This window comes from Diadema antillarum, unplaced genomic scaffold (genome assembly GCF_040938485.1).
Source record: "Diadema antillarum isolate AM-2024a unplaced genomic scaffold, OU_Dant_1.0 seq00000131_RagTag, whole genome shotgun sequence".
In the NCBI taxonomy this organism is placed as follows: domain Eukaryota; kingdom Metazoa; phylum Echinodermata; class Echinoidea; order Diadematoida; family Diadematidae; genus Diadema; species Diadema antillarum.
In genome coordinates this window covers 1,258,877-1,277,098 of record NW_027271209.1, presented here as the reverse complement: position 1 = coordinate 1,277,098, position 18,222 = coordinate 1,258,877, and the positions used below count along the sequence as shown (strand labels likewise).

Genomic DNA, 18,222 nt, shown 5'->3' with positions numbered 1-18,222 from the left:
TCTAGATCACTGATTGCAACACATCGACACACACGTTACAGACGTACAAGTACACTACATACACAGTACATACATCGACAGTACAGGCGAGGCACACACGTGGACTCTTTGATTGGCTGTGTGTGTAATCGAGAGGGTGGTGACGAACACTGAGGGCAGCAAACAAGTTACTAGTACATGTACTACTGTATGTTTCGCTTCATGACCAAGGAGTATTACAATCATGTAGTTCTATTACTGAAATAGCAGTTATCTTTTTATGTACATAAAAGAAGAATAAAACTGACCATCTTCCAGTGTTTGAACTTGGCAACTCTATACTCTTTGCTTATGACTAGATGAAGACTAAAAGTGTTCTTTTTCTTCTTTTCTACTTTTTTTGGCTTCCTTCATCACTTCTTGGCATCCTTCTTCTTCTTCTTCTTCTTCTTCTTCTTCTTCTTTTTCTATTTTCATCCTTTAAATTTCTTCTTCATTTAACTTCTTGTTAATTTGACATGGTCAATTGCATTTCATTTAATTATTTACCATGCCTTGCTTTGCATGTCTCAAGAGACTGTCTCCCCGACTTATGGAAGCAGTGGGATAATACAATTAGGGCTGTGATCCCTGGAGTGTAAATATTCAACAAAATGATACCATGTTATTTGATAACATCTCTTCACTTTATGAACGAGCACTAGATAAAAAAAAACAACAACAACTCGTGGTAAAGATCCCTTTTCACAGTTACTTGTCTAATTTGCTACGGTACATTACTTATAATTCAGAATGTATGACTATGTGCTCATGTAATGTGTGTGCAATCTATCATAAATTAGGTCCATCTATCATCACTATTCATTGTTGTTAGGCAAAACATAATGAACGCATTTAGTCTCTCTGTACAGTTGGCAAAGATATCATTAATTTATTCCAATAGTTCACTACACGCCATTGTCTGTTGCAACTGTTTTAGTAGTAGCTATAATAAAAGAAATCATGGCTACTTCTATTTAAAAAAAGGAACCCACTGATCAATTCAGTGCTAATTTGCGTCGATGTGGGGCAATATTTGTCCATCAGTTGCAATGAAAACACCTCGACCGAAGAATTTCATGAATTTAATTAATTACGGCGCTGTATACCCGATGCATGCTACAAGGATTAGAACCAATTCACTTGCTGTCGGGCGGAAGCTCGGTGGTCTAGTGGAGATGACACCTGTCCGGAGATTCAGGAGGTCGTAGGTTCGAATCCTGTTCGAGTATGTGAGCCCAGGCATGATTTCTTTTATCATGGCTACTATAAAAAACTACTCAATTCAGTGCTTATTTGCGTCGATGTAGGACAAGGTTTTGTCAATCAGTTGCATTGAAAACATCTCGACGGAAGAATTTCATGAATTTGAACGCCATTGTCTACTTTATGAAAGGCATTAATTACGAAAGGAAGCATGCTACAAAACATCCCTTGCTTTCTATTGTCATATAAAGTGAGCTATTTTCATGTATATTTCTAAAAGAGTCAGTTGTATGCGATTCGCACCCCCAGCGGCTCATCATGTGTTTGTAGGCCAAATTGCTGCAGTACTACTGAAGGCGATTCAATAAAAAGACCTTCGTACATCGAACAGTTCGTGTTTGTTGCAAATGACCTTTGTTCTTGAGTGTTTGCTATTTCCTACCTGAGCTAAGTTTTTATCCCCTTTTTCTTTCTTTCTTTCCTTCTTTCTCTCTCTTCTTTCTTCCACACACGCACTCTTCACTTGCCCGTTACAGTCGACGATGTCCCATGGAGGGTAAACACGGCTTGGTTGTTATGTGAACTACTCTTGGGGGTAACATGTGTTTAGGGTGGTGAATTAGTGAATGGTGACACCCGAGTGCATCGAGTCAATAGCCAGATTGGGACCAGTCACAATCTGGGCTTTGCCGGTATTCACGTTTTCTCTGCCTCGCTGCTGGTGAGATACGGATTGAATGGACTGTAAATAGGAGATCAGTTGCCCCCCTGCAAGCTTTAAAAGTGATGGCACAATGTGAGCTAGTATTGTCACGTTGCTTTTGTATAATGCATGCATGCCGAGATTGGGTATCAACAGGAAAACAAGTGCTTGAAGAAACGCAATTTGATATGAGAGGGATAACGCCTTGTGTGTGACGTCAGAGATATCATTACTGCTTCAGCATGAATCAGGATTGATTTAATAAAACAAACATGCGAGGACATCTAATTCGTGGAATATCTACTACTAACTGCCGTCCACTGTGATCGAGTACCTTCGATTCAAGGCTGTGCCAAGAATGAACTTGCCAACGTATGCTCCAAACGGACATGTTTGGTGAGTACACCTGTAATTCGCTATCATCAGCTTCCCTACTTAACTCCTTGCTTTATCGTTGCCCATGTGTAGTCGAAGGGTGAGACACTCTTCCACGTTAAAATTAACTCAAACAGATGAAAAAGCACAGTTTCAACCAAGTTATGATAAGGCAAAAACAGTTTTGCAGTCATACCGAAGTTTCAGGTGTTTCGAAGACAGTCTTTTACCTACTTTAATTGCGATGCATAGTTACAATCAAAATATCATAAGATGAGTTGCAGTTGTCAAGGTCTGAAACGTCAATTTGACTTGCACAAAAAAATTTCGCCACATTCGATTCATTTTTTTAAATGGAAATGGCATGACAGCAAACAATGGAGTAATACTATTACAATGTATCAAAATAGATTGTATTCGCACTCAAACATAAGATAATGCAAACTGAACATGGAGTGATCATACCGTACTCTTTTAGATTTCAAACATTCCAAAAGGCATTAGGTTTTTGAAGTATAGTGACAACTATGTCATCGTTACACGCTCAGAATTAATACGGATGCATAAGAAATTTCTGCACGAAGACATTGAATTATTTTATCACATTCAATATGTATGTATATATATATATATATATATATATATATATATATATATATACATATTCCTACAATGTATAATGTTTTGGATGTGAGTTCACCAATAAAATTCTTGTAAATACAGAGGTACAAGAGTAGTAACGTGTCATCAATTCAGTAGTTTAAAAGGGCATGTTTAAAAGCATCTTACTTACATTTCATATGCACATTGCATATAGCAATGATAGCTATATAGCGCATTTCAGACTTGTTAAGACCTTCACTGGGCTTTACAGACTATTATTACCCCAGACACTGGATAAAGTATTTTCAGCCAGCACTGGCAGTGATCACTTTCGACTCCCTGATCAAGGAGTATTTTGTGAAATTTAGCGAAACTTGACATTTTCATAACTTATTGGGGGTTTTTTAACAGATTTTGAGAAAAATTTTACTGTGGTGTTTATGCATTTTGCTCTTTTTTATCAGACTGATTTTATTTTCTGATCTGGAACTCCCCTTTGATAACATTGATTTGCCGATAATTTAATCAACTCAACATGATATAAAGATCTTGATTCAAAAAGTGTCAAGTCCATGATACAATCGCATGAAAATGAAGTAACAAAAATGAAGTTATGAATGTTTACTTGTCAGTCTCAAGAAACAAACACTAGGAAATTTGAATTTTAGGAATGAAACACTTGATGCGATTTGACCATGCATTATAGGCTTACCTAAACACAAAAATAAAAAGGGTATGTGCAATGAATTTCATACATTACGATAGTAACTAACACAATCAAGTCCCCATCACATCATTCTAAATGAATCTTCTTCTTCGTCCTACAACGACGCAGTGCGAAAACATTTTTTTTTTCTTTTCACCTGCCATGCCAATACAGAATCAGTTTGTTTTATGTTAAACAGATGAGCCTTCATGTAAGTCTCTCAGGGCCATCATCTTGATATGTTTTTGACAATGTAAATACACGTGTTGTCGATGGGACCTGTAAGGATTTGAAAGGACTATGCAATGCAAAATAATGGATGTTGACTTGGAATGGTTGATGGTAACCTGATCATCACGTATGTAATGAAAAGGTATTGATATGTCCCACATATCTTATTTTTTATTCTGGTATTTTTCTTTAGATTGTATACCTGGATACGTCCACAAAACATCATTCAAAACAAAGATTCAGTCGATAAACGTCATCTGTCAATCACTGCATACTAATTTGATTAATAAAAACATTAGCATTCACCTTCCTCTGACCTGACTATACTTGCATGTTTCCATACAGTATCTTCTGTTGATCTTAGTAGTAGAGATACGGAAACATACTCAGTTCAGGGGAATGTGAAATCCAAATTTGAATATAATGCAGCAGTGATTGACAGATGATGTCATCTAAGGAATCTTGGCTTGGAAGATTTTTCTTTTTAATTCATTTTTGTCTTTTTTTTGTTTTGTTTTGTTTTGGGTGTCTACAATGTAAGTAATCTAAATAATAATAGCACATAATGTATCATAAAGTTTACATGGACATATTCATATCTTCTATTTGCCACGTATAAGTGATGATCATCGTATCATTATATCAACGCAAGTCAACATACATTTGTGATATATGCATAAGTCATTTATCACAAAATACAACGATGAGACTAATACTATCATGACCGCATACAGTCAATGAGAACAACGATTGCTGTCTTATATGACAGGGAAACTCTGTGGGATATTTTATTTCTGACATTATGGAACTTGAATATTCTCATTATTTTGATGTTGCAAGAGAATATCAAGTAGAGGGGTGAAGGCTGAGGTTTGAATTTTCTTCAGTTTGTCTCCCTCTAACAACTGAAATTTGTAAGATCGCAACTGCTGATCTGTAATTCATAAACAAAAATGTCGGAAAAAAGGAACCACGGGGCTCGAACCTCTCATCTACTGGTTTCAGAGCAGCGACACTACCACCAGGCTATCACAGGTTGCCGTCAGTGACACGATGAACTTGTAACAAATACTAGTACCCAAGCTCCGAAATTCCGACAATTTTATGTTAAGTATCCAAGGCGGACAAGGCATTTATAAATACATGTACAGAGAAAAGTGATGTCTTTGTGCCATACAACGATCACTTATTATTTGTAAAACAGTCAGTGATTGTTATCAATTTGTCGGCCTTGTGTCGGAAATAATTAGTGCAATACGCAAAAATGATTCATACGTAACCCCTTTTTACCGACACAAATTTTGATGCGACTCCGCGCGCCGTTCTTTCCTCAATAAACGACATTATAATAATTATGTCATGATTGCTTTGGTGTTGAAACGGCATTGTTATTATCGTCGCATTTGGCTCTCCAGTATCAAGCTACAGTGTATCCCGATGAGGATGACAAACTCATGTCATTCTTGGACAATGTTGTAGCGCAGTCGACAAGGGTCATTAATCCGGAGAGTCTTTGTGAACCAAACGGGAGATAATTACTATCGATTCATGCAATGGTGCCTCTTGCATTGACTGAGCTGTGAAATAACCTGTGAACGAGTTAGCAATATCCGTTTGCAATTTAATCATAACGATAGCTTGCCAGTTAATGAGAAAATTAATGGACTGGTCTAAAGCGAACAACACACCAATTCTATAGTCAAGTGTTTCAGTTCCGTGAAAACACACAATGTACTCTTTTTTTGTTACAATGTATGCATTATTTCTCTGCATTGAATCACTGAAATGACATATATTATCTCAAGTAAATATAATGTTAGAATGCCGACATTTTTCCCCCCAGGGCAGTCAACGCCGATGGCTAAACATTAAGTCTGCCATTCAAGCAAATGCACGAGACTTGTAATGCTCTTAGATGGTATAGGTGTCTTTACCAACTGATGGCGTCTATACACTCTTCTTATAATAAGAGTGGTTATAACTGACAAAGGGAATGTGCATCTCTTCTTCAATTCTTTATGAGAAGTCATCTTAGCTTGCAATGAAAGCAAGGCAGAACTTGTATACCTACCGGAAACAAAACTAGGAGGACAACATCTTGTCTATCGATTTCTTACTGCCTTATACTTGCAGATATTTTCTATCCACTTAAAACGATACACACCTGACTAACATGGAATCACAGAATTAAAGATACGAATGTGCAAGGGGTGACATGATACAGTGTATTATGCAAAATATTCAGAGATTCGGCAACCATGAATTTAATTTGAGCAGGTTGAGACATTCGAGCTTACCTTAAAGTATAGCGATTTCTGAGATTCTAGCTCAGAAGCATACATCGCTCACAAAATGACAATCTGTGAAGAAATTGGATGGTAACGGTGACGTTAACAAATGTAGATTATGAGCACGAAGGTGATTTGTTTTGCAGAGAGAGTGCAAGCTATAATCAATACAGTATAGTTCCTTCTTCCTCACTTAGTGCTCGTGATAACACAATTCGAGAGTACGATATAATTCATGGAGATTAATAGAAAAGAGGAAAGAAAAGAAAACCTCTGTAAGATTTGAATTCTGAGAAAATAAATTTGCATTAAGTTTTTTTTTTTCTAATCTATCTGTTTACGTAAGTTTTAATCATGTAACCTTTTGGAGGTAACTCCTTTATCATTCATTCATTTTATTTATTTCTACAACTTGCACAACTAGTAAAAAGAATGAACAATACAGGACAACATGTCAATCATTTATGCAATACAGAGTGTGGAAGAAAAAGCAAAGGCCATTGACCTGTCAAGGCTTCTCCCTTCCCTTCAATTGTACTGAGACACTGATTACCATGGACTTAGAAATTAAAACAACAAAGAATTGATGAACAAATTCAGGGAAAATGAAACGAAAGAAAGAAATGGTATCGCTTGTACCAGCTTAGTGCTCTGGGGGAGGGGGAGTGGGGGTATCAAAAGATGCATTTGATGGACAGAATTTGTGATGAAGAAAATTGTTACTAGAACAATGAAGCGACATCAGTGAATGATTTTGCAAAGGTTTACTTTTGCCAGTATACATGTATATTTACAGAGAAAAAAGACAGACAGGAAGACGCAAACTTTTAGTATTGCGCACACGCATAATACACATAAAAATGCATAATATATGGTCCTCTGTGTGGTGCATGATGCATACAATGTACTTCTTTCATTTCTCTTCTTTTAGGTACATTGAATAGTTTATAGTCCATGTGAACTGAGAGAAAATGTACGTGGCATCTCCGGGCAGAGGAGTAGTGAGCGTGGGTCCCTGTGGCCAGAAGCAGACGGGTACCAAACGGTCGAGCCCCATCAGGTCTTCGGGGCCTCGACCTCTGGGCACCCCAGCCAACGACATCTCCGTCCACCTGGACAGGCGGATGGTGTTTCTCGGGAGGCGAGGCGGTGGAGCGAGCACCCGTCATGGCAAGTCAAAGTCGGCAGACATGGAGCGAAGGCAACGCGTCACACACCACGCAAGGTACCCAAAGTCACCCTGTCTCATTTTCAGAGATTTTAAAATAAAATGGGTCACGTCGTTCATTACACGCGTGTTTAGATCTTGATGAAGCAAGAATATTGTACCTTCGCATTCACGGCGCATACTTTTGGGACCATCCAAGAAATATTTTATGTTCACGATTAACGTTATGTGACTTTAAAGAAAGGCAAATGAGTAATTGCGCCTATTCTTGGGAGCGTTTTTCTGGGAAGATTAAAGTGAAAAGATTTAAGTGGGGGCGCTGTGGTACAGTGGATTATGGACCTGACTTCAGAGGTCCCGAGTTCGAATCCGGCCAAGTGTTTGCGTCCTTCATTGTCCTTTACAAGATATTGTTACACACGAGTTCCCTCGCAACCAAGACGTAAAAAATGGGACTTTGCAAAAACGGGGTAAAAAATAATGGCAGGGCCCTTGAGGCGCAGTGCTAACACTGAAGAGACCATACCCTATGACGATCTGGAAGACCAGTATAAAGGATAACATAATTACGTACATTTCCATCATTGCAAACTACAAGTAACACATGTGAAATGTCATAGTAAGAAGCATAAAACTGAGGCAACTTCCCAGTCTTCAATGCACACCTTGCAATCTACATACTTCGTGACACAGCTGGTCTGCCAACGAGTATGATCATTGATGCTATATTTGGGTCCTAACGCTAGTATCACTGATTCCTTCCTATAGTTGCCTTGTGTTCCTTGTGAGCACATAATGCTAAGCAGACACCCAAGGCAGGAGCCTATAATTCTCGAGAACTACATTATGTACCATGCACTTTCTGCGTCATCTCTCAACTTTGCCTTAGGCAACTTGAGGGCGTTCTACCTGATTCTCCGAATAATCGACCTTGCAAGAAGACCGTCACGAAGGAAAGATTTTTTTTTTTAATGAAAAAAGCTTGGGTTAAGTCGATGAACATGAAACCAGCAACAGCTTCAAATGCTTTTGCTGAATGACATATCGGTTCTGTGGTTGCATGACATGTAGAAGTGCTAGTTCACTTGAGTGGTTTCCATTGAGCCTAAACCTCTGTGGTGAAAAGGAAGGCCATTGGCTTAGTAGCTGCCCGAGAAATGCTATAGGTTCCTTAACATCGGACAATGTCCTGGCATGTTTGGATATGGTTAGCTCTTTACCGCTGCGGTATAAGGAAGGTCATCGGCTTCATGGGACTCTGGTGTTCTATTGCATAGGTTCTTTAACTTCAGACAAAGTGGAAGGAAGATTGAGACTTGTATTGTTTACGGGATTTCGATCGCTGGTTTGATAAAGGATGTCTTGACTGACCGCTGCCGTCCGGTGGATTTAGGTCAAAACATGACACAACTTCTGCGGCGGTATAGCAAATATTGTATTGTAAAAATAAATGCAGATGTTATGAGCATATGATCAGGAACATTGGGCCTAAGTTAACCTAATTAAGAACATACATCATTTGCTTTAAGGCATTGTTTGCTTCATGCTTTTTGAAATATGTGTACTCTTTGGAGGGAAAAGAGAAATAGATAGAAAACTTTTTCCAGAAGACTATTTTTGAAAGTATTTTGAAAACTCCTATGTTAATATCAAAGAGGACAGATTATTAAAGTGAACAGAGAAGTATAAAATAGCCTGAACAACCTTAACTGTCATGCAGCAATGAGATCTAGCAACTTTTATAGAACAAATTATTCACTAAACATGCTAAACAATAGTTTAAGCATTCCATAAGTTAACACAATGAAGCTTTTAACAATTTCATAACCCAAAAATTTTAAGGAATGGGTAACTAAAATAGTTAATAGATCCGGAGATAATCATGAATTCATTTGAGTATCACAAACAATCAATTGGGTCTGAAATATTTAAATACTAATAGCGGGGACACAGTATATGTCTTCCCTCACGTAATAGAAGTTCCTGTATGTTATCATGTACTCACATATTAGCGAAATACAGTATGAGGTTGACTCACTGGAACGAAATGACCGTTAATATCACTCTCAGGCTTTTGTGCACAGAATACTGTTTACACGCAAAGTTAGAGTAATTCCATAGTGATACAGAAATGACCTTGACACTAGCATGACCTGGTCAACTAGTTTGATGCTCTTGCAAAGGAGATTGTGCTGTACTGCAACTCCTAATTGAATACAGACACCCGGTGTCCCCGACTCGTTTCACTTACAAAATAAGACCCCATCCATAGCTATCAGAGCGTATAGGGTGCAGATTTATTAGCATATTGCACGGACTAAGTGACAATAAAAATATTTGTTACAATTTAGGATCTTCTCCCAAAGTCTCGCTGATGGGAACGGAGGGGGTAAAAACAAAGGGTAAAGTTCTAATCTACGAGTGTGCTTCTTTACCCTTTCCGTTTTCTCAGAGGATCCCTATCATATACCCCAATGTCAGAGATCAATTGCTCTATGGATATCCGAACACGTTAATCGATCCAGGACCAAGGGGTCGGTCCTTTCAGCTGTATCATCCAACATCTTGGTCTTTTGTGTTCGCTGATGCGTCCTGCTTTTATCCCAGGTGACAACTCGTATAAATCAATACTAACATTTCTTCTCTCGATCTCGCTCTCTTTTTTCACTGAGTACAAAGGGAATGATGTTTGAATCCCTTTCAAGGCTGTATCTGTCACTTATCTGGCAATCTGAAGATTTTTTTCTTTTTTAAAGAGAGAAATGAAATTTAAACTCATGTCGAAGACAATTCCTTAATTTTGCATTTGACAAGCTAGTGCTGGTGTGCTCAAAAATTAATGCTGTCTGCTCCATCAATTTCGTTTTGTAAAAGTCAAAACCAACCAAAGATGAAAAGTTGCAGTTAATTAGCTTTTCTTCATGTTCATACACCTATATTTGCCAATGTCTCATCAAAACGAATCCCAAGCCATTGACTACTCCTTCCCCTCCTAGAAACAACATATTTCTGAAGATATTACAACATGGAAATTAAGCGCCTCTTGGATGATGCCACGCATGGTCTCTACTCCTTTATAATTAGATTCATCCACTTACTATTGCATTGTACATCCCAGGTAAACCTCTAGGGAAGAGGAAAAATCCTAACAAAAAGAAAAGAGAACAAGAAAAGTTGAATCAGTACAAGTCGGGCTGCCGAATCGCCCGTGGCTAGTCTTTTGTTTGTCCGTCGAAATGAGAGACTCACAAAGAAACTTCACAAGACGGCGGCCAGTCGATAAACATCGATTGTGACGACTTGCTTGCAGACATCAGTCAACGATTTTAAGATTGTTTACGCGTACATCCATGTCGGTACCTGTCGTGGTGGGAGAACGTGTTCCTGGTTGTCTACCGGTGTCATTACACCTGTTGTTCATCGCTACCAACACACACATACACACAACAGGACTTGGATGTTATCTGGAGTCATTACATGGACAAGAAACGAGAAGTGGCGGTTTCCCTTCTGACGTCATGGGATCAGGAAATTGAGGAGTTGGTATGAACTTGTTGTCATGGCATTTGGAAGCGGGTGCATTGACAATTGTCTCGTGAGGACTCACTTGCAGTAAATGGTGAGCGGTTGGCAACCACTTTCTCCCAGGCTCCAAGTGTCATGAGAAAGAAGAATTGCGCCAAAGGAGAGGGAATAAAGACACACTTCCAGTCATCCAAAGCTTATCATCTGATTCGTAATCAGAGCGGTATCATTACGTTTAGTTTTGATGTTGTAGTTGTATAGGTGTACATTGTCGGACCATTCATGAAGTTTTCCCACGTGAATATTCTGGGAACTTGCTCAAACTTTCTCGACGGTCAGGTCATATTTCTTCTGCTGTTGGTACTGTCTCAGGTGTGGCGAATGCAACATCATTGTGTCATACGACCAAAATGATATAACTCGATACACTAAACTAGCAGTCTACCATAAACGGATAACATGGAGACGGTATCCTGGTCAGTTCCCCATACGTCTTTTCATGGTAGAAAAGTTGTGGACGGCATTTGACATCACAGCGACACATGACGTTGAAAGATCCTTCCAACCGGCTGTGCATAGCCACATAAACTTCCATGGAAAAGAATTAAAAATCACGCTATCCTAAATGGATTGCGTTTGCATCGCTGGCTGAGGCAAAGACGCCATATTTCACCATGACTACGCAGTAAGTTCTGAGTTTCTTACGAGAACGAGAGAATAATAACTGTCTGCTACGCCGGGATATAGCCTCCTCGCAGTATTAGCACTGTTTTCTTGCCCTACCAGTTTTATTATCCAAACTTTGCTAGGTAGGCATTAATGCTCTGCCAAAAGTTAATGAGCATAAATTTCTCACACTACCTATGGACAAGAAATTGATGTGGTACGCACAATTTTGAGTTAGAAAAAGTGAGCAATGTATAATATCAACGGATGAGCGCGCAGAGCAGCAATCGAACCTCGTATCTCCAGTTGATAGTCCAAAACCTTGTTCACACGGCTATGGTAGGCCCTACCCACATACATATATTTATGACGGTGTGAATGTTACACAGATTTGCAGTAATTCGTGGAAATCTCTGTCCAAGGTGATACCTATCCACATGGATATACATATTCAGGAATGCCAGTGACTTTGTCAAACATCATGAATGTAAGATATGATTTTATGGGAAAATGAGAATTGAAGCGCATTTCCAGATAGATGATTGCAGTTCCATAAACCTCTATAGCTAATTTTTCATTCACTGTGCATCTGGCGTTCTTGCATTCCGTTCTGTGATAAATACACTCGATATTGATTTATTACATGCGATTTCAGAGGGTAAAAGTTCCCTAACCTATTGCAGGTATAGAGGTAGCCCGGGAATAAAGTTTCATATCTATATTGTTCGTTTTTCCCACAATATTTTCACATGATTGTGTTAGAACGTATTATCACTTGTAACTTTATGTTGCATCGAGTCTGACCAAAAAAGTTGGACAAAAACGTTTACTACTTTACGACAATATAAAACCCTGACCAAACACACACAAACACACACAAATCAATTTCGAATTTACATTGTTATAATTGATAGACAATGGCATGTTTGCAAAACGGATCACCCAAAACGTAATACCCGCGTCTACCCATCAAGATGGAGAATGAAAAATATAAGATTTGAAGTGTATGATACTGTTCTAAGAAATAACTGCAGATTGCTTCCATAAGTGGCTATATTATGATACTTGACATCACCCTTTAGATAATGGGTTAAAGGGTCCCCCACTCACCTCGAGATAAAAATGTGTAATAAATAGTTTGTGAGGTACAATCTATATGTTCACCAGGAAAGGTATCGGAATTCATGCTATTATTTTCTATACCTTAGAGACCCTACGACAAATTGCAAATATAATATCAAGAAAACTGCATGTTTTTTTTTTTCAACGAACACCACATATTTTCCCTTTGTTTCCGCCAGAAACTGGTCGCAGATTGGTGCTAACGCAGAGGACCAGGCCTTTGTTGCTCTGGTCTCTCCACAGCTACACCGCCGCCAGGACCGCTGCAGCTTGCCTTCGGCAGTCAACGATCGGACGAAGAACGGACGGACGTCCCGCGGGCTGGGCCTGCTGAGATCGCACACCGTAGCCGAATTCCGAACGCCTAAGATCAATCTTACCGGTGTCGTGGGCGAGCGGCCGCGTCCGAACTTGCCGCGATCGTCAACGTGGTGCGCGTCCTCCAAACTGTCTTCGATCTCGACGTCGAGTCTGCCGGTAATCTCGACCACCGCCAGTGGACGGGCCGACGCTCTTCTCAGCGCGTCGTGTGATGGCCTCGTTGATCGAGTTTCGGCTCTTCGTAGTCTGGCCAACAACCCCAAGTTTGAGGTGAGAATCACCGTCTGAAACTACAAGTACTTTTGAACGCGACATTTTTGTTTTTGGCGATGACAGCGTTAACTCCACTTGCAAACTTTCTGTTTCTCTTGCGTTCTCCCACTAATGAATGATTTATGCTTCTGTTTTATTATATATTTATGTAGTAGTTGTTTGTGTAATTCCTCAATGCGAAATGCCTATTGCTTTATTGTCAGATCATAAGGGTCTAACGAAAGTTATTATAAACCTGTTTGTTTTGTTTAGTTTTGTTTGTTGTTAGATGAGAGAATGAACATGAGATGGAAAAAAAGAAAAACAGGAAGAAAATGTAGATGATTTTCTTTTTCTCAATCCTTAAATCAAATACATTTTCATTTCAAATTACTAGTAATTACATCATATTTCCATTATCATTCTATACTCGCCTGGTTTCGTAAATTATTCTATCTAAATAAGCTAATGCTAAAGGGGTGCCGGGTATAAGAAGAAGGATATGGCACCTATAATGGATTTTTTTTTTCATATTCCACTTTTCACCTGAAGGATGACTTTTATGTGACTTTATATTGTTGGTTTCATCATCAATTCCTTTTAACTTTCCGGCTTTGTCATGATCTTCAGATAAGCATCGTGAACGGTTCACCGCAGGTAACTCGTCGACGCAACTCGCGGCAGACTGATGCCACAGTTAAGGCGGGTCAGAAGAAGGGAGACGTCATCATAAAGTGCTCGAAATATGGTTACCACGCTCGAAGCAATTCGCCGACCTACCGGCGGCTGATTCACGCCAAGGAGCAAATGGACGTGGCGCTGTGCAAGCGGCTCCTTTCCGTCAGACGTGACCTGGATGGGCAGAAAGCGCGCGAAAATTCCGCCATCGACGACGGCCTCAGGATGAACATGGATGACAACGAATCCGAAGAGTGGTATATGAAGATGATGAAGAAGGAGATGGAACAGGAGGACCAGGACTCGGGTATTATTGACAACATGACCACGTTGAACGAGGAGCCGGTTTGCGGCTTCGAGGCCCTCGATATATCTACCCCGCGGCCACATGTCCACCTAAAATTCGATCCGAAGTTTCTGCAGTCGCACATAAATGATTGGAACATACTGAATCTGAACGTTGAGGAGGAGGAGGAGAAAATCAGAGCCCGGCGAGAGAGGGCTAGCCTGAAGGATTCCAGACGCAAACGCTCGCAGTCCCCGACGTATTTCCAGCGACCGTGTGAGGCGTGCTTTGCAGAGAAGCCGCAGATCGAGAAACCTCGCGTGGAGTTCCTGCGGACGAACAAATCGCGCCGAGTGAAGTTCTACCGGCGGGAAAAGAAAGAAGAGGACGATGACGACAATGGAAGTGAAGCGGAATGCTTATCAAATTCGGACCAGTCTAGCCAGAAGGTATCTGAATCTTCACAACAGCTGCCCAACGTGGTCAAACCTGCTCGTAAGAGGCGACACTCACACGCGAAAAATAAATTGGTTAAGCCTTCGAAGCCAGTACCATTACACCACCTTACACATGGCAACTCGGATAGGACAAAAGTCATTGACACGGAAATCGAGGAAAATGGTCTCACAATATCAGAAAATTCCGAAGAAGGAAATGAAGAAGTTGTAGCAGAAGAAGAAGAACAAGAACAAGAGGTAGAAAGCAAACATTTCTCGCTGCCTACTTTGGAGACGCATGAAAATGCCCGTAGTCCCCTACCGGACATAAAATCCCCGCCACCGGTGAAGGAGCAACAGCCTGAGGAAAAGAAGGACTCTAGTCCAGATGCCCCTAAACTGACCGACAAGGAGAAATTTTTACTGATGAGAAAACGCATGGAGGAGCGACAGAAAGAGCGATTGCAAAAGCGGGAATCGTTTATCGATTACTCCATGATCGCCTTTGCTGGCTCGCGCAAAGATCGAGCGGGGCGAGGAGAGAAAGGACTTGGCAGTACGCTGTCCAGTCGGCTGGACAGTATGGCGTCATTCCAGTCCAATCAGGATGCTGGCGAGAGAAAGGGACTTCTGGCCTTGGTGAGCTCTGATGATGACGACGACGATGATGACGATGACGAGGAATCAGATGATAGCGATTACTAAGTTGTTTGTTCTCATTTCAGTGGATTAACGCGAATGTCTCCGGCTCCCATTTGCGCTGCTCATCATGTGGTTGAAATTAAGACGGCAAGCTGATTGGAGACATTTTTTATGGATACACTTTAAGCATAGATTTATTTGTTATTTTATGTTTTGATTTCTCATACGATAATGTACAGCTTTCTTACGGCTTTCGGGCCGTCGATATAGTGCAATCGATTGTAAATAATATTGTTTTTATCTGTCCTGCTGTATACATCGTTCCGAGTAAATTTATTGTGATTTAATTTCACAAAAGAATGTGATCTGCATGAGCGAAGTTGAGGAAAAATTACTTCAGGAAGCGCATTATAATTCGGCAAAATGAAATTGAACTGTACGCACAATAAGCCTAATGAAGCTTCTTTTTTTTAATTCATCCGCAAAAACAAAGATTAGTGTTCTCTGATGTTCTCTCTCTATGGCTGGACATTATCTCTAAGGCGCATTTTAGTCGATAACATTCAAGAAAATTGTGTCATGTGTCTTAAGTTCAGCTTATATGGCCATGGCATTACTCTTTTTTTTTTTTCTCGAAAAGTTCTTGCATTTTAGTGTGTCCTCTCTATTTGATTACGCTACGTTACATAGGAGATCTTGATCAGCTGTCAGAAATGATGCCCCATGTTAAGAAACGATTCAGATTCATAGAAACGTATAAAGACAACAACCCAAAACTCCCAGATGAAGGCTACTTTATTGGCAAAAACATCTGAATAACAATGTATCATTTCAGAGGACAGAAATTACAATCATAATATTCAGGGGGCATTTCATCAAGCGTTTTGTCAGATATATTTTTTATGAAAAACTGTTTTAAGGTACTAAAATTCTTGCATCTGATTGACCGAGAGCAAACATTTTTCAGGAAAAAAAACCCACATCTGACAAACTGCTTGATGAAATGCCCCCAGTAAGTTTATTGACAGCTTTGTGGAATCAACTGAAAATGCACAATTGGCATAGGAGTACCAAAAGCGTACTCTGGTACGGACAGACTGGCTACAGATCGCTTGTCATACACTATTTTCTATGCTGATGTCATGGTAGATGTCTCAAATTCTAAACAATAGGGAGCTTTCGCAAGCACGACGCGGCCGCTATAACTAGTTGAGCGTGCTGTGTACAAAATTGGCTTCAGAGCATACTCAAATCCGAAAAACCTCCAGTCCTGGAGAAAACGAGAAGGGTTCTCGGCCAAAAATAGCGTCCGGTCCCGATGTTTGGCTCGATTGAGCAGCCAGCCTGTCGCCGCGGCTCCGTCGGTTCACACAGAAAAGCAGAATTTAGAAATAGGGACGTTAGTCCGACTGCGGGGACCGTCGCAGCTGCTTGCTTCCGCGTCCTCTCGGTCTTCCTGTCGTGTAGCGAAAGTTCCCTAGACGCTGATGAAAAGTTGGTACATCGTAATATTTTACACCCGTATGAATAACTCTGCTTTCCCGGTTCTCTAATGCATTGAAGTGTATGCATATCTCTATCTGAGATTCAGTTAACGAGGCATTTCTTTCATCTGTACCTGTTATTCTTAGGGCTTTACAGTAAATCAAATAGAGCTTTTTGGTTGTCGGGAACACCCCTTCACATAAAAGTAATCATGGATGTGAAATATTCAGTAAGCGCCTCTATTAATTTGTAATTTAGTCAGTTTGATACAGTTTGGCTCGTACGCTCTTTGCGCGACAGAAAACTTTTAGTTTGATTTGCAGTTGATTATGATTAACATGCTCACTACATCAGATGTGATATCAAACGCTCATCGCAGATCAAACGAAGAGTTGCAATAACATTCTCTTCAAGCGTGACAATCACTGAATAATTATGATATGAGTAAATAAAAAGAATCTCCCAAGTCATGTGGCAATAAAATATCACTTCGTGAACAAATTAAAGTTGATGACTGAGTGCGTCTGTCGTTCATGAAGATTAAAACTTTCCTTGATCTGGTCTAGGGCAATTACCCCCAGGGCAATTACCCCAGGCCCTTCCCCTGTCCCTAACCCTAATCCTAACCAACCCTCTCTATCCTAATCCTAAACCTAATCCTGCGTAACCAAACCCACACTCTAACCCTAAACCTAACCCTAATCTTAACTCTAACCTTATCACTAACCAGTATTTAGTGTATGTGTGTGGTGTGCGTGGGGGGGGGGGGGGTAATTGTCGGGGGGGGGGGGGGTAATTGCCCTGCCACGCCTTGAGCATCTTCAATAGCTTGAAGATGATTTGCAAGCAACAGCTAAGTATTAATAGACGTGGTGACAAAGATCAAGATGACTGTGCGCTGTGTCGAAGTGATAGCGTGAACATGTGTGAAATCCGCGTTTTTTTATTGTGCACTGCGTGTCTACTGAACATGACAATGTTCAGTTTTGGGCTTGTGTGAGATGAATATATTAATCGTGTAGAGAAAACTTTTTCGTATAGTGAACATGATTTGTGTATGTGCAGTAATAACCATGTGAATAATGGCGTGCGTAAGTTAACGTATATCCCTCGAGGTAAACAGTACTGAAAACTGGGTGAAGTGACTACTGCGAGGATTCCTTTTCTGTTCGATAGTGCGCCAGTAATTGAGAGATTCGATTCAAGTCGCTCTCGTGACGTCATTCACCACGTAGAGATTCTAAGGATGTGTTTTCAAGGACGCTTGGCTCTGGAGGACACTCTGAGTTTTCTTTAACTTTATTCTAGTGATACGTTGATATGTACTTTGCAAAATACTAGTACAGTATTGTGACAGATTATATCATCACTCATTTGTATGGAGAATGATATGAGAAGATATCACAACAGGAGAGAGAATTATAATTGGACATGTTATTATGACAAGTATGCCTAGATGGATAGAGCAAACTGCATTATTCATCTGTGCGGAATAGACTTATGGGGTATA

The 18,222-nt window shown here is 40.1% G+C and overlaps 1 protein-coding gene across 1 annotated transcript; it reads left to right on the top strand.

Moving 5' to 3' along the window:
- The first annotated feature begins 7,101 nt into the window (after positions 1-7,101).
- LOC139727466 (uncharacterized) lies at positions 7,102-15,395 on the top strand. The gene is made up of 3 exons (XM_071638438.1): positions 7,102-7,355; positions 12,791-13,202; positions 13,815-15,395. The coding sequence occupies exons 1-3, from the start codon at positions 7,102-7,104 to the stop codon at positions 15,288-15,290; spliced, it is 2,142 nt and encodes a 713-aa protein (XP_071494539.1). The 3' UTR covers positions 15,291-15,395.
- Positions 15,396-18,222: the final 2,827 nt, after the last annotated feature.

Bases quoted from the DNA above. Each gene is read 5' to 3' on its own strand.
- LOC139727466 (XM_071638438.1), top strand. From the start codon at position 7,102: ATGTACGTGGCATCTCCGGGCAGAGGAGTAGTGAGCGTGGGTCCCTGT. The intron at 7,356-12,790 runs GTACCCAAAGTC...TGTTTCCGCCAG, and splicing joins CGCGTCACACACCACGCAAG to AAACTGGTCGCAGATTGGTG. The intron at 13,203-13,814 runs GTGAGAATCACC...CATGATCTTCAG, and splicing joins CCAACAACCCCAAGTTTGAG to ATAAGCATCGTGAACGGTTC.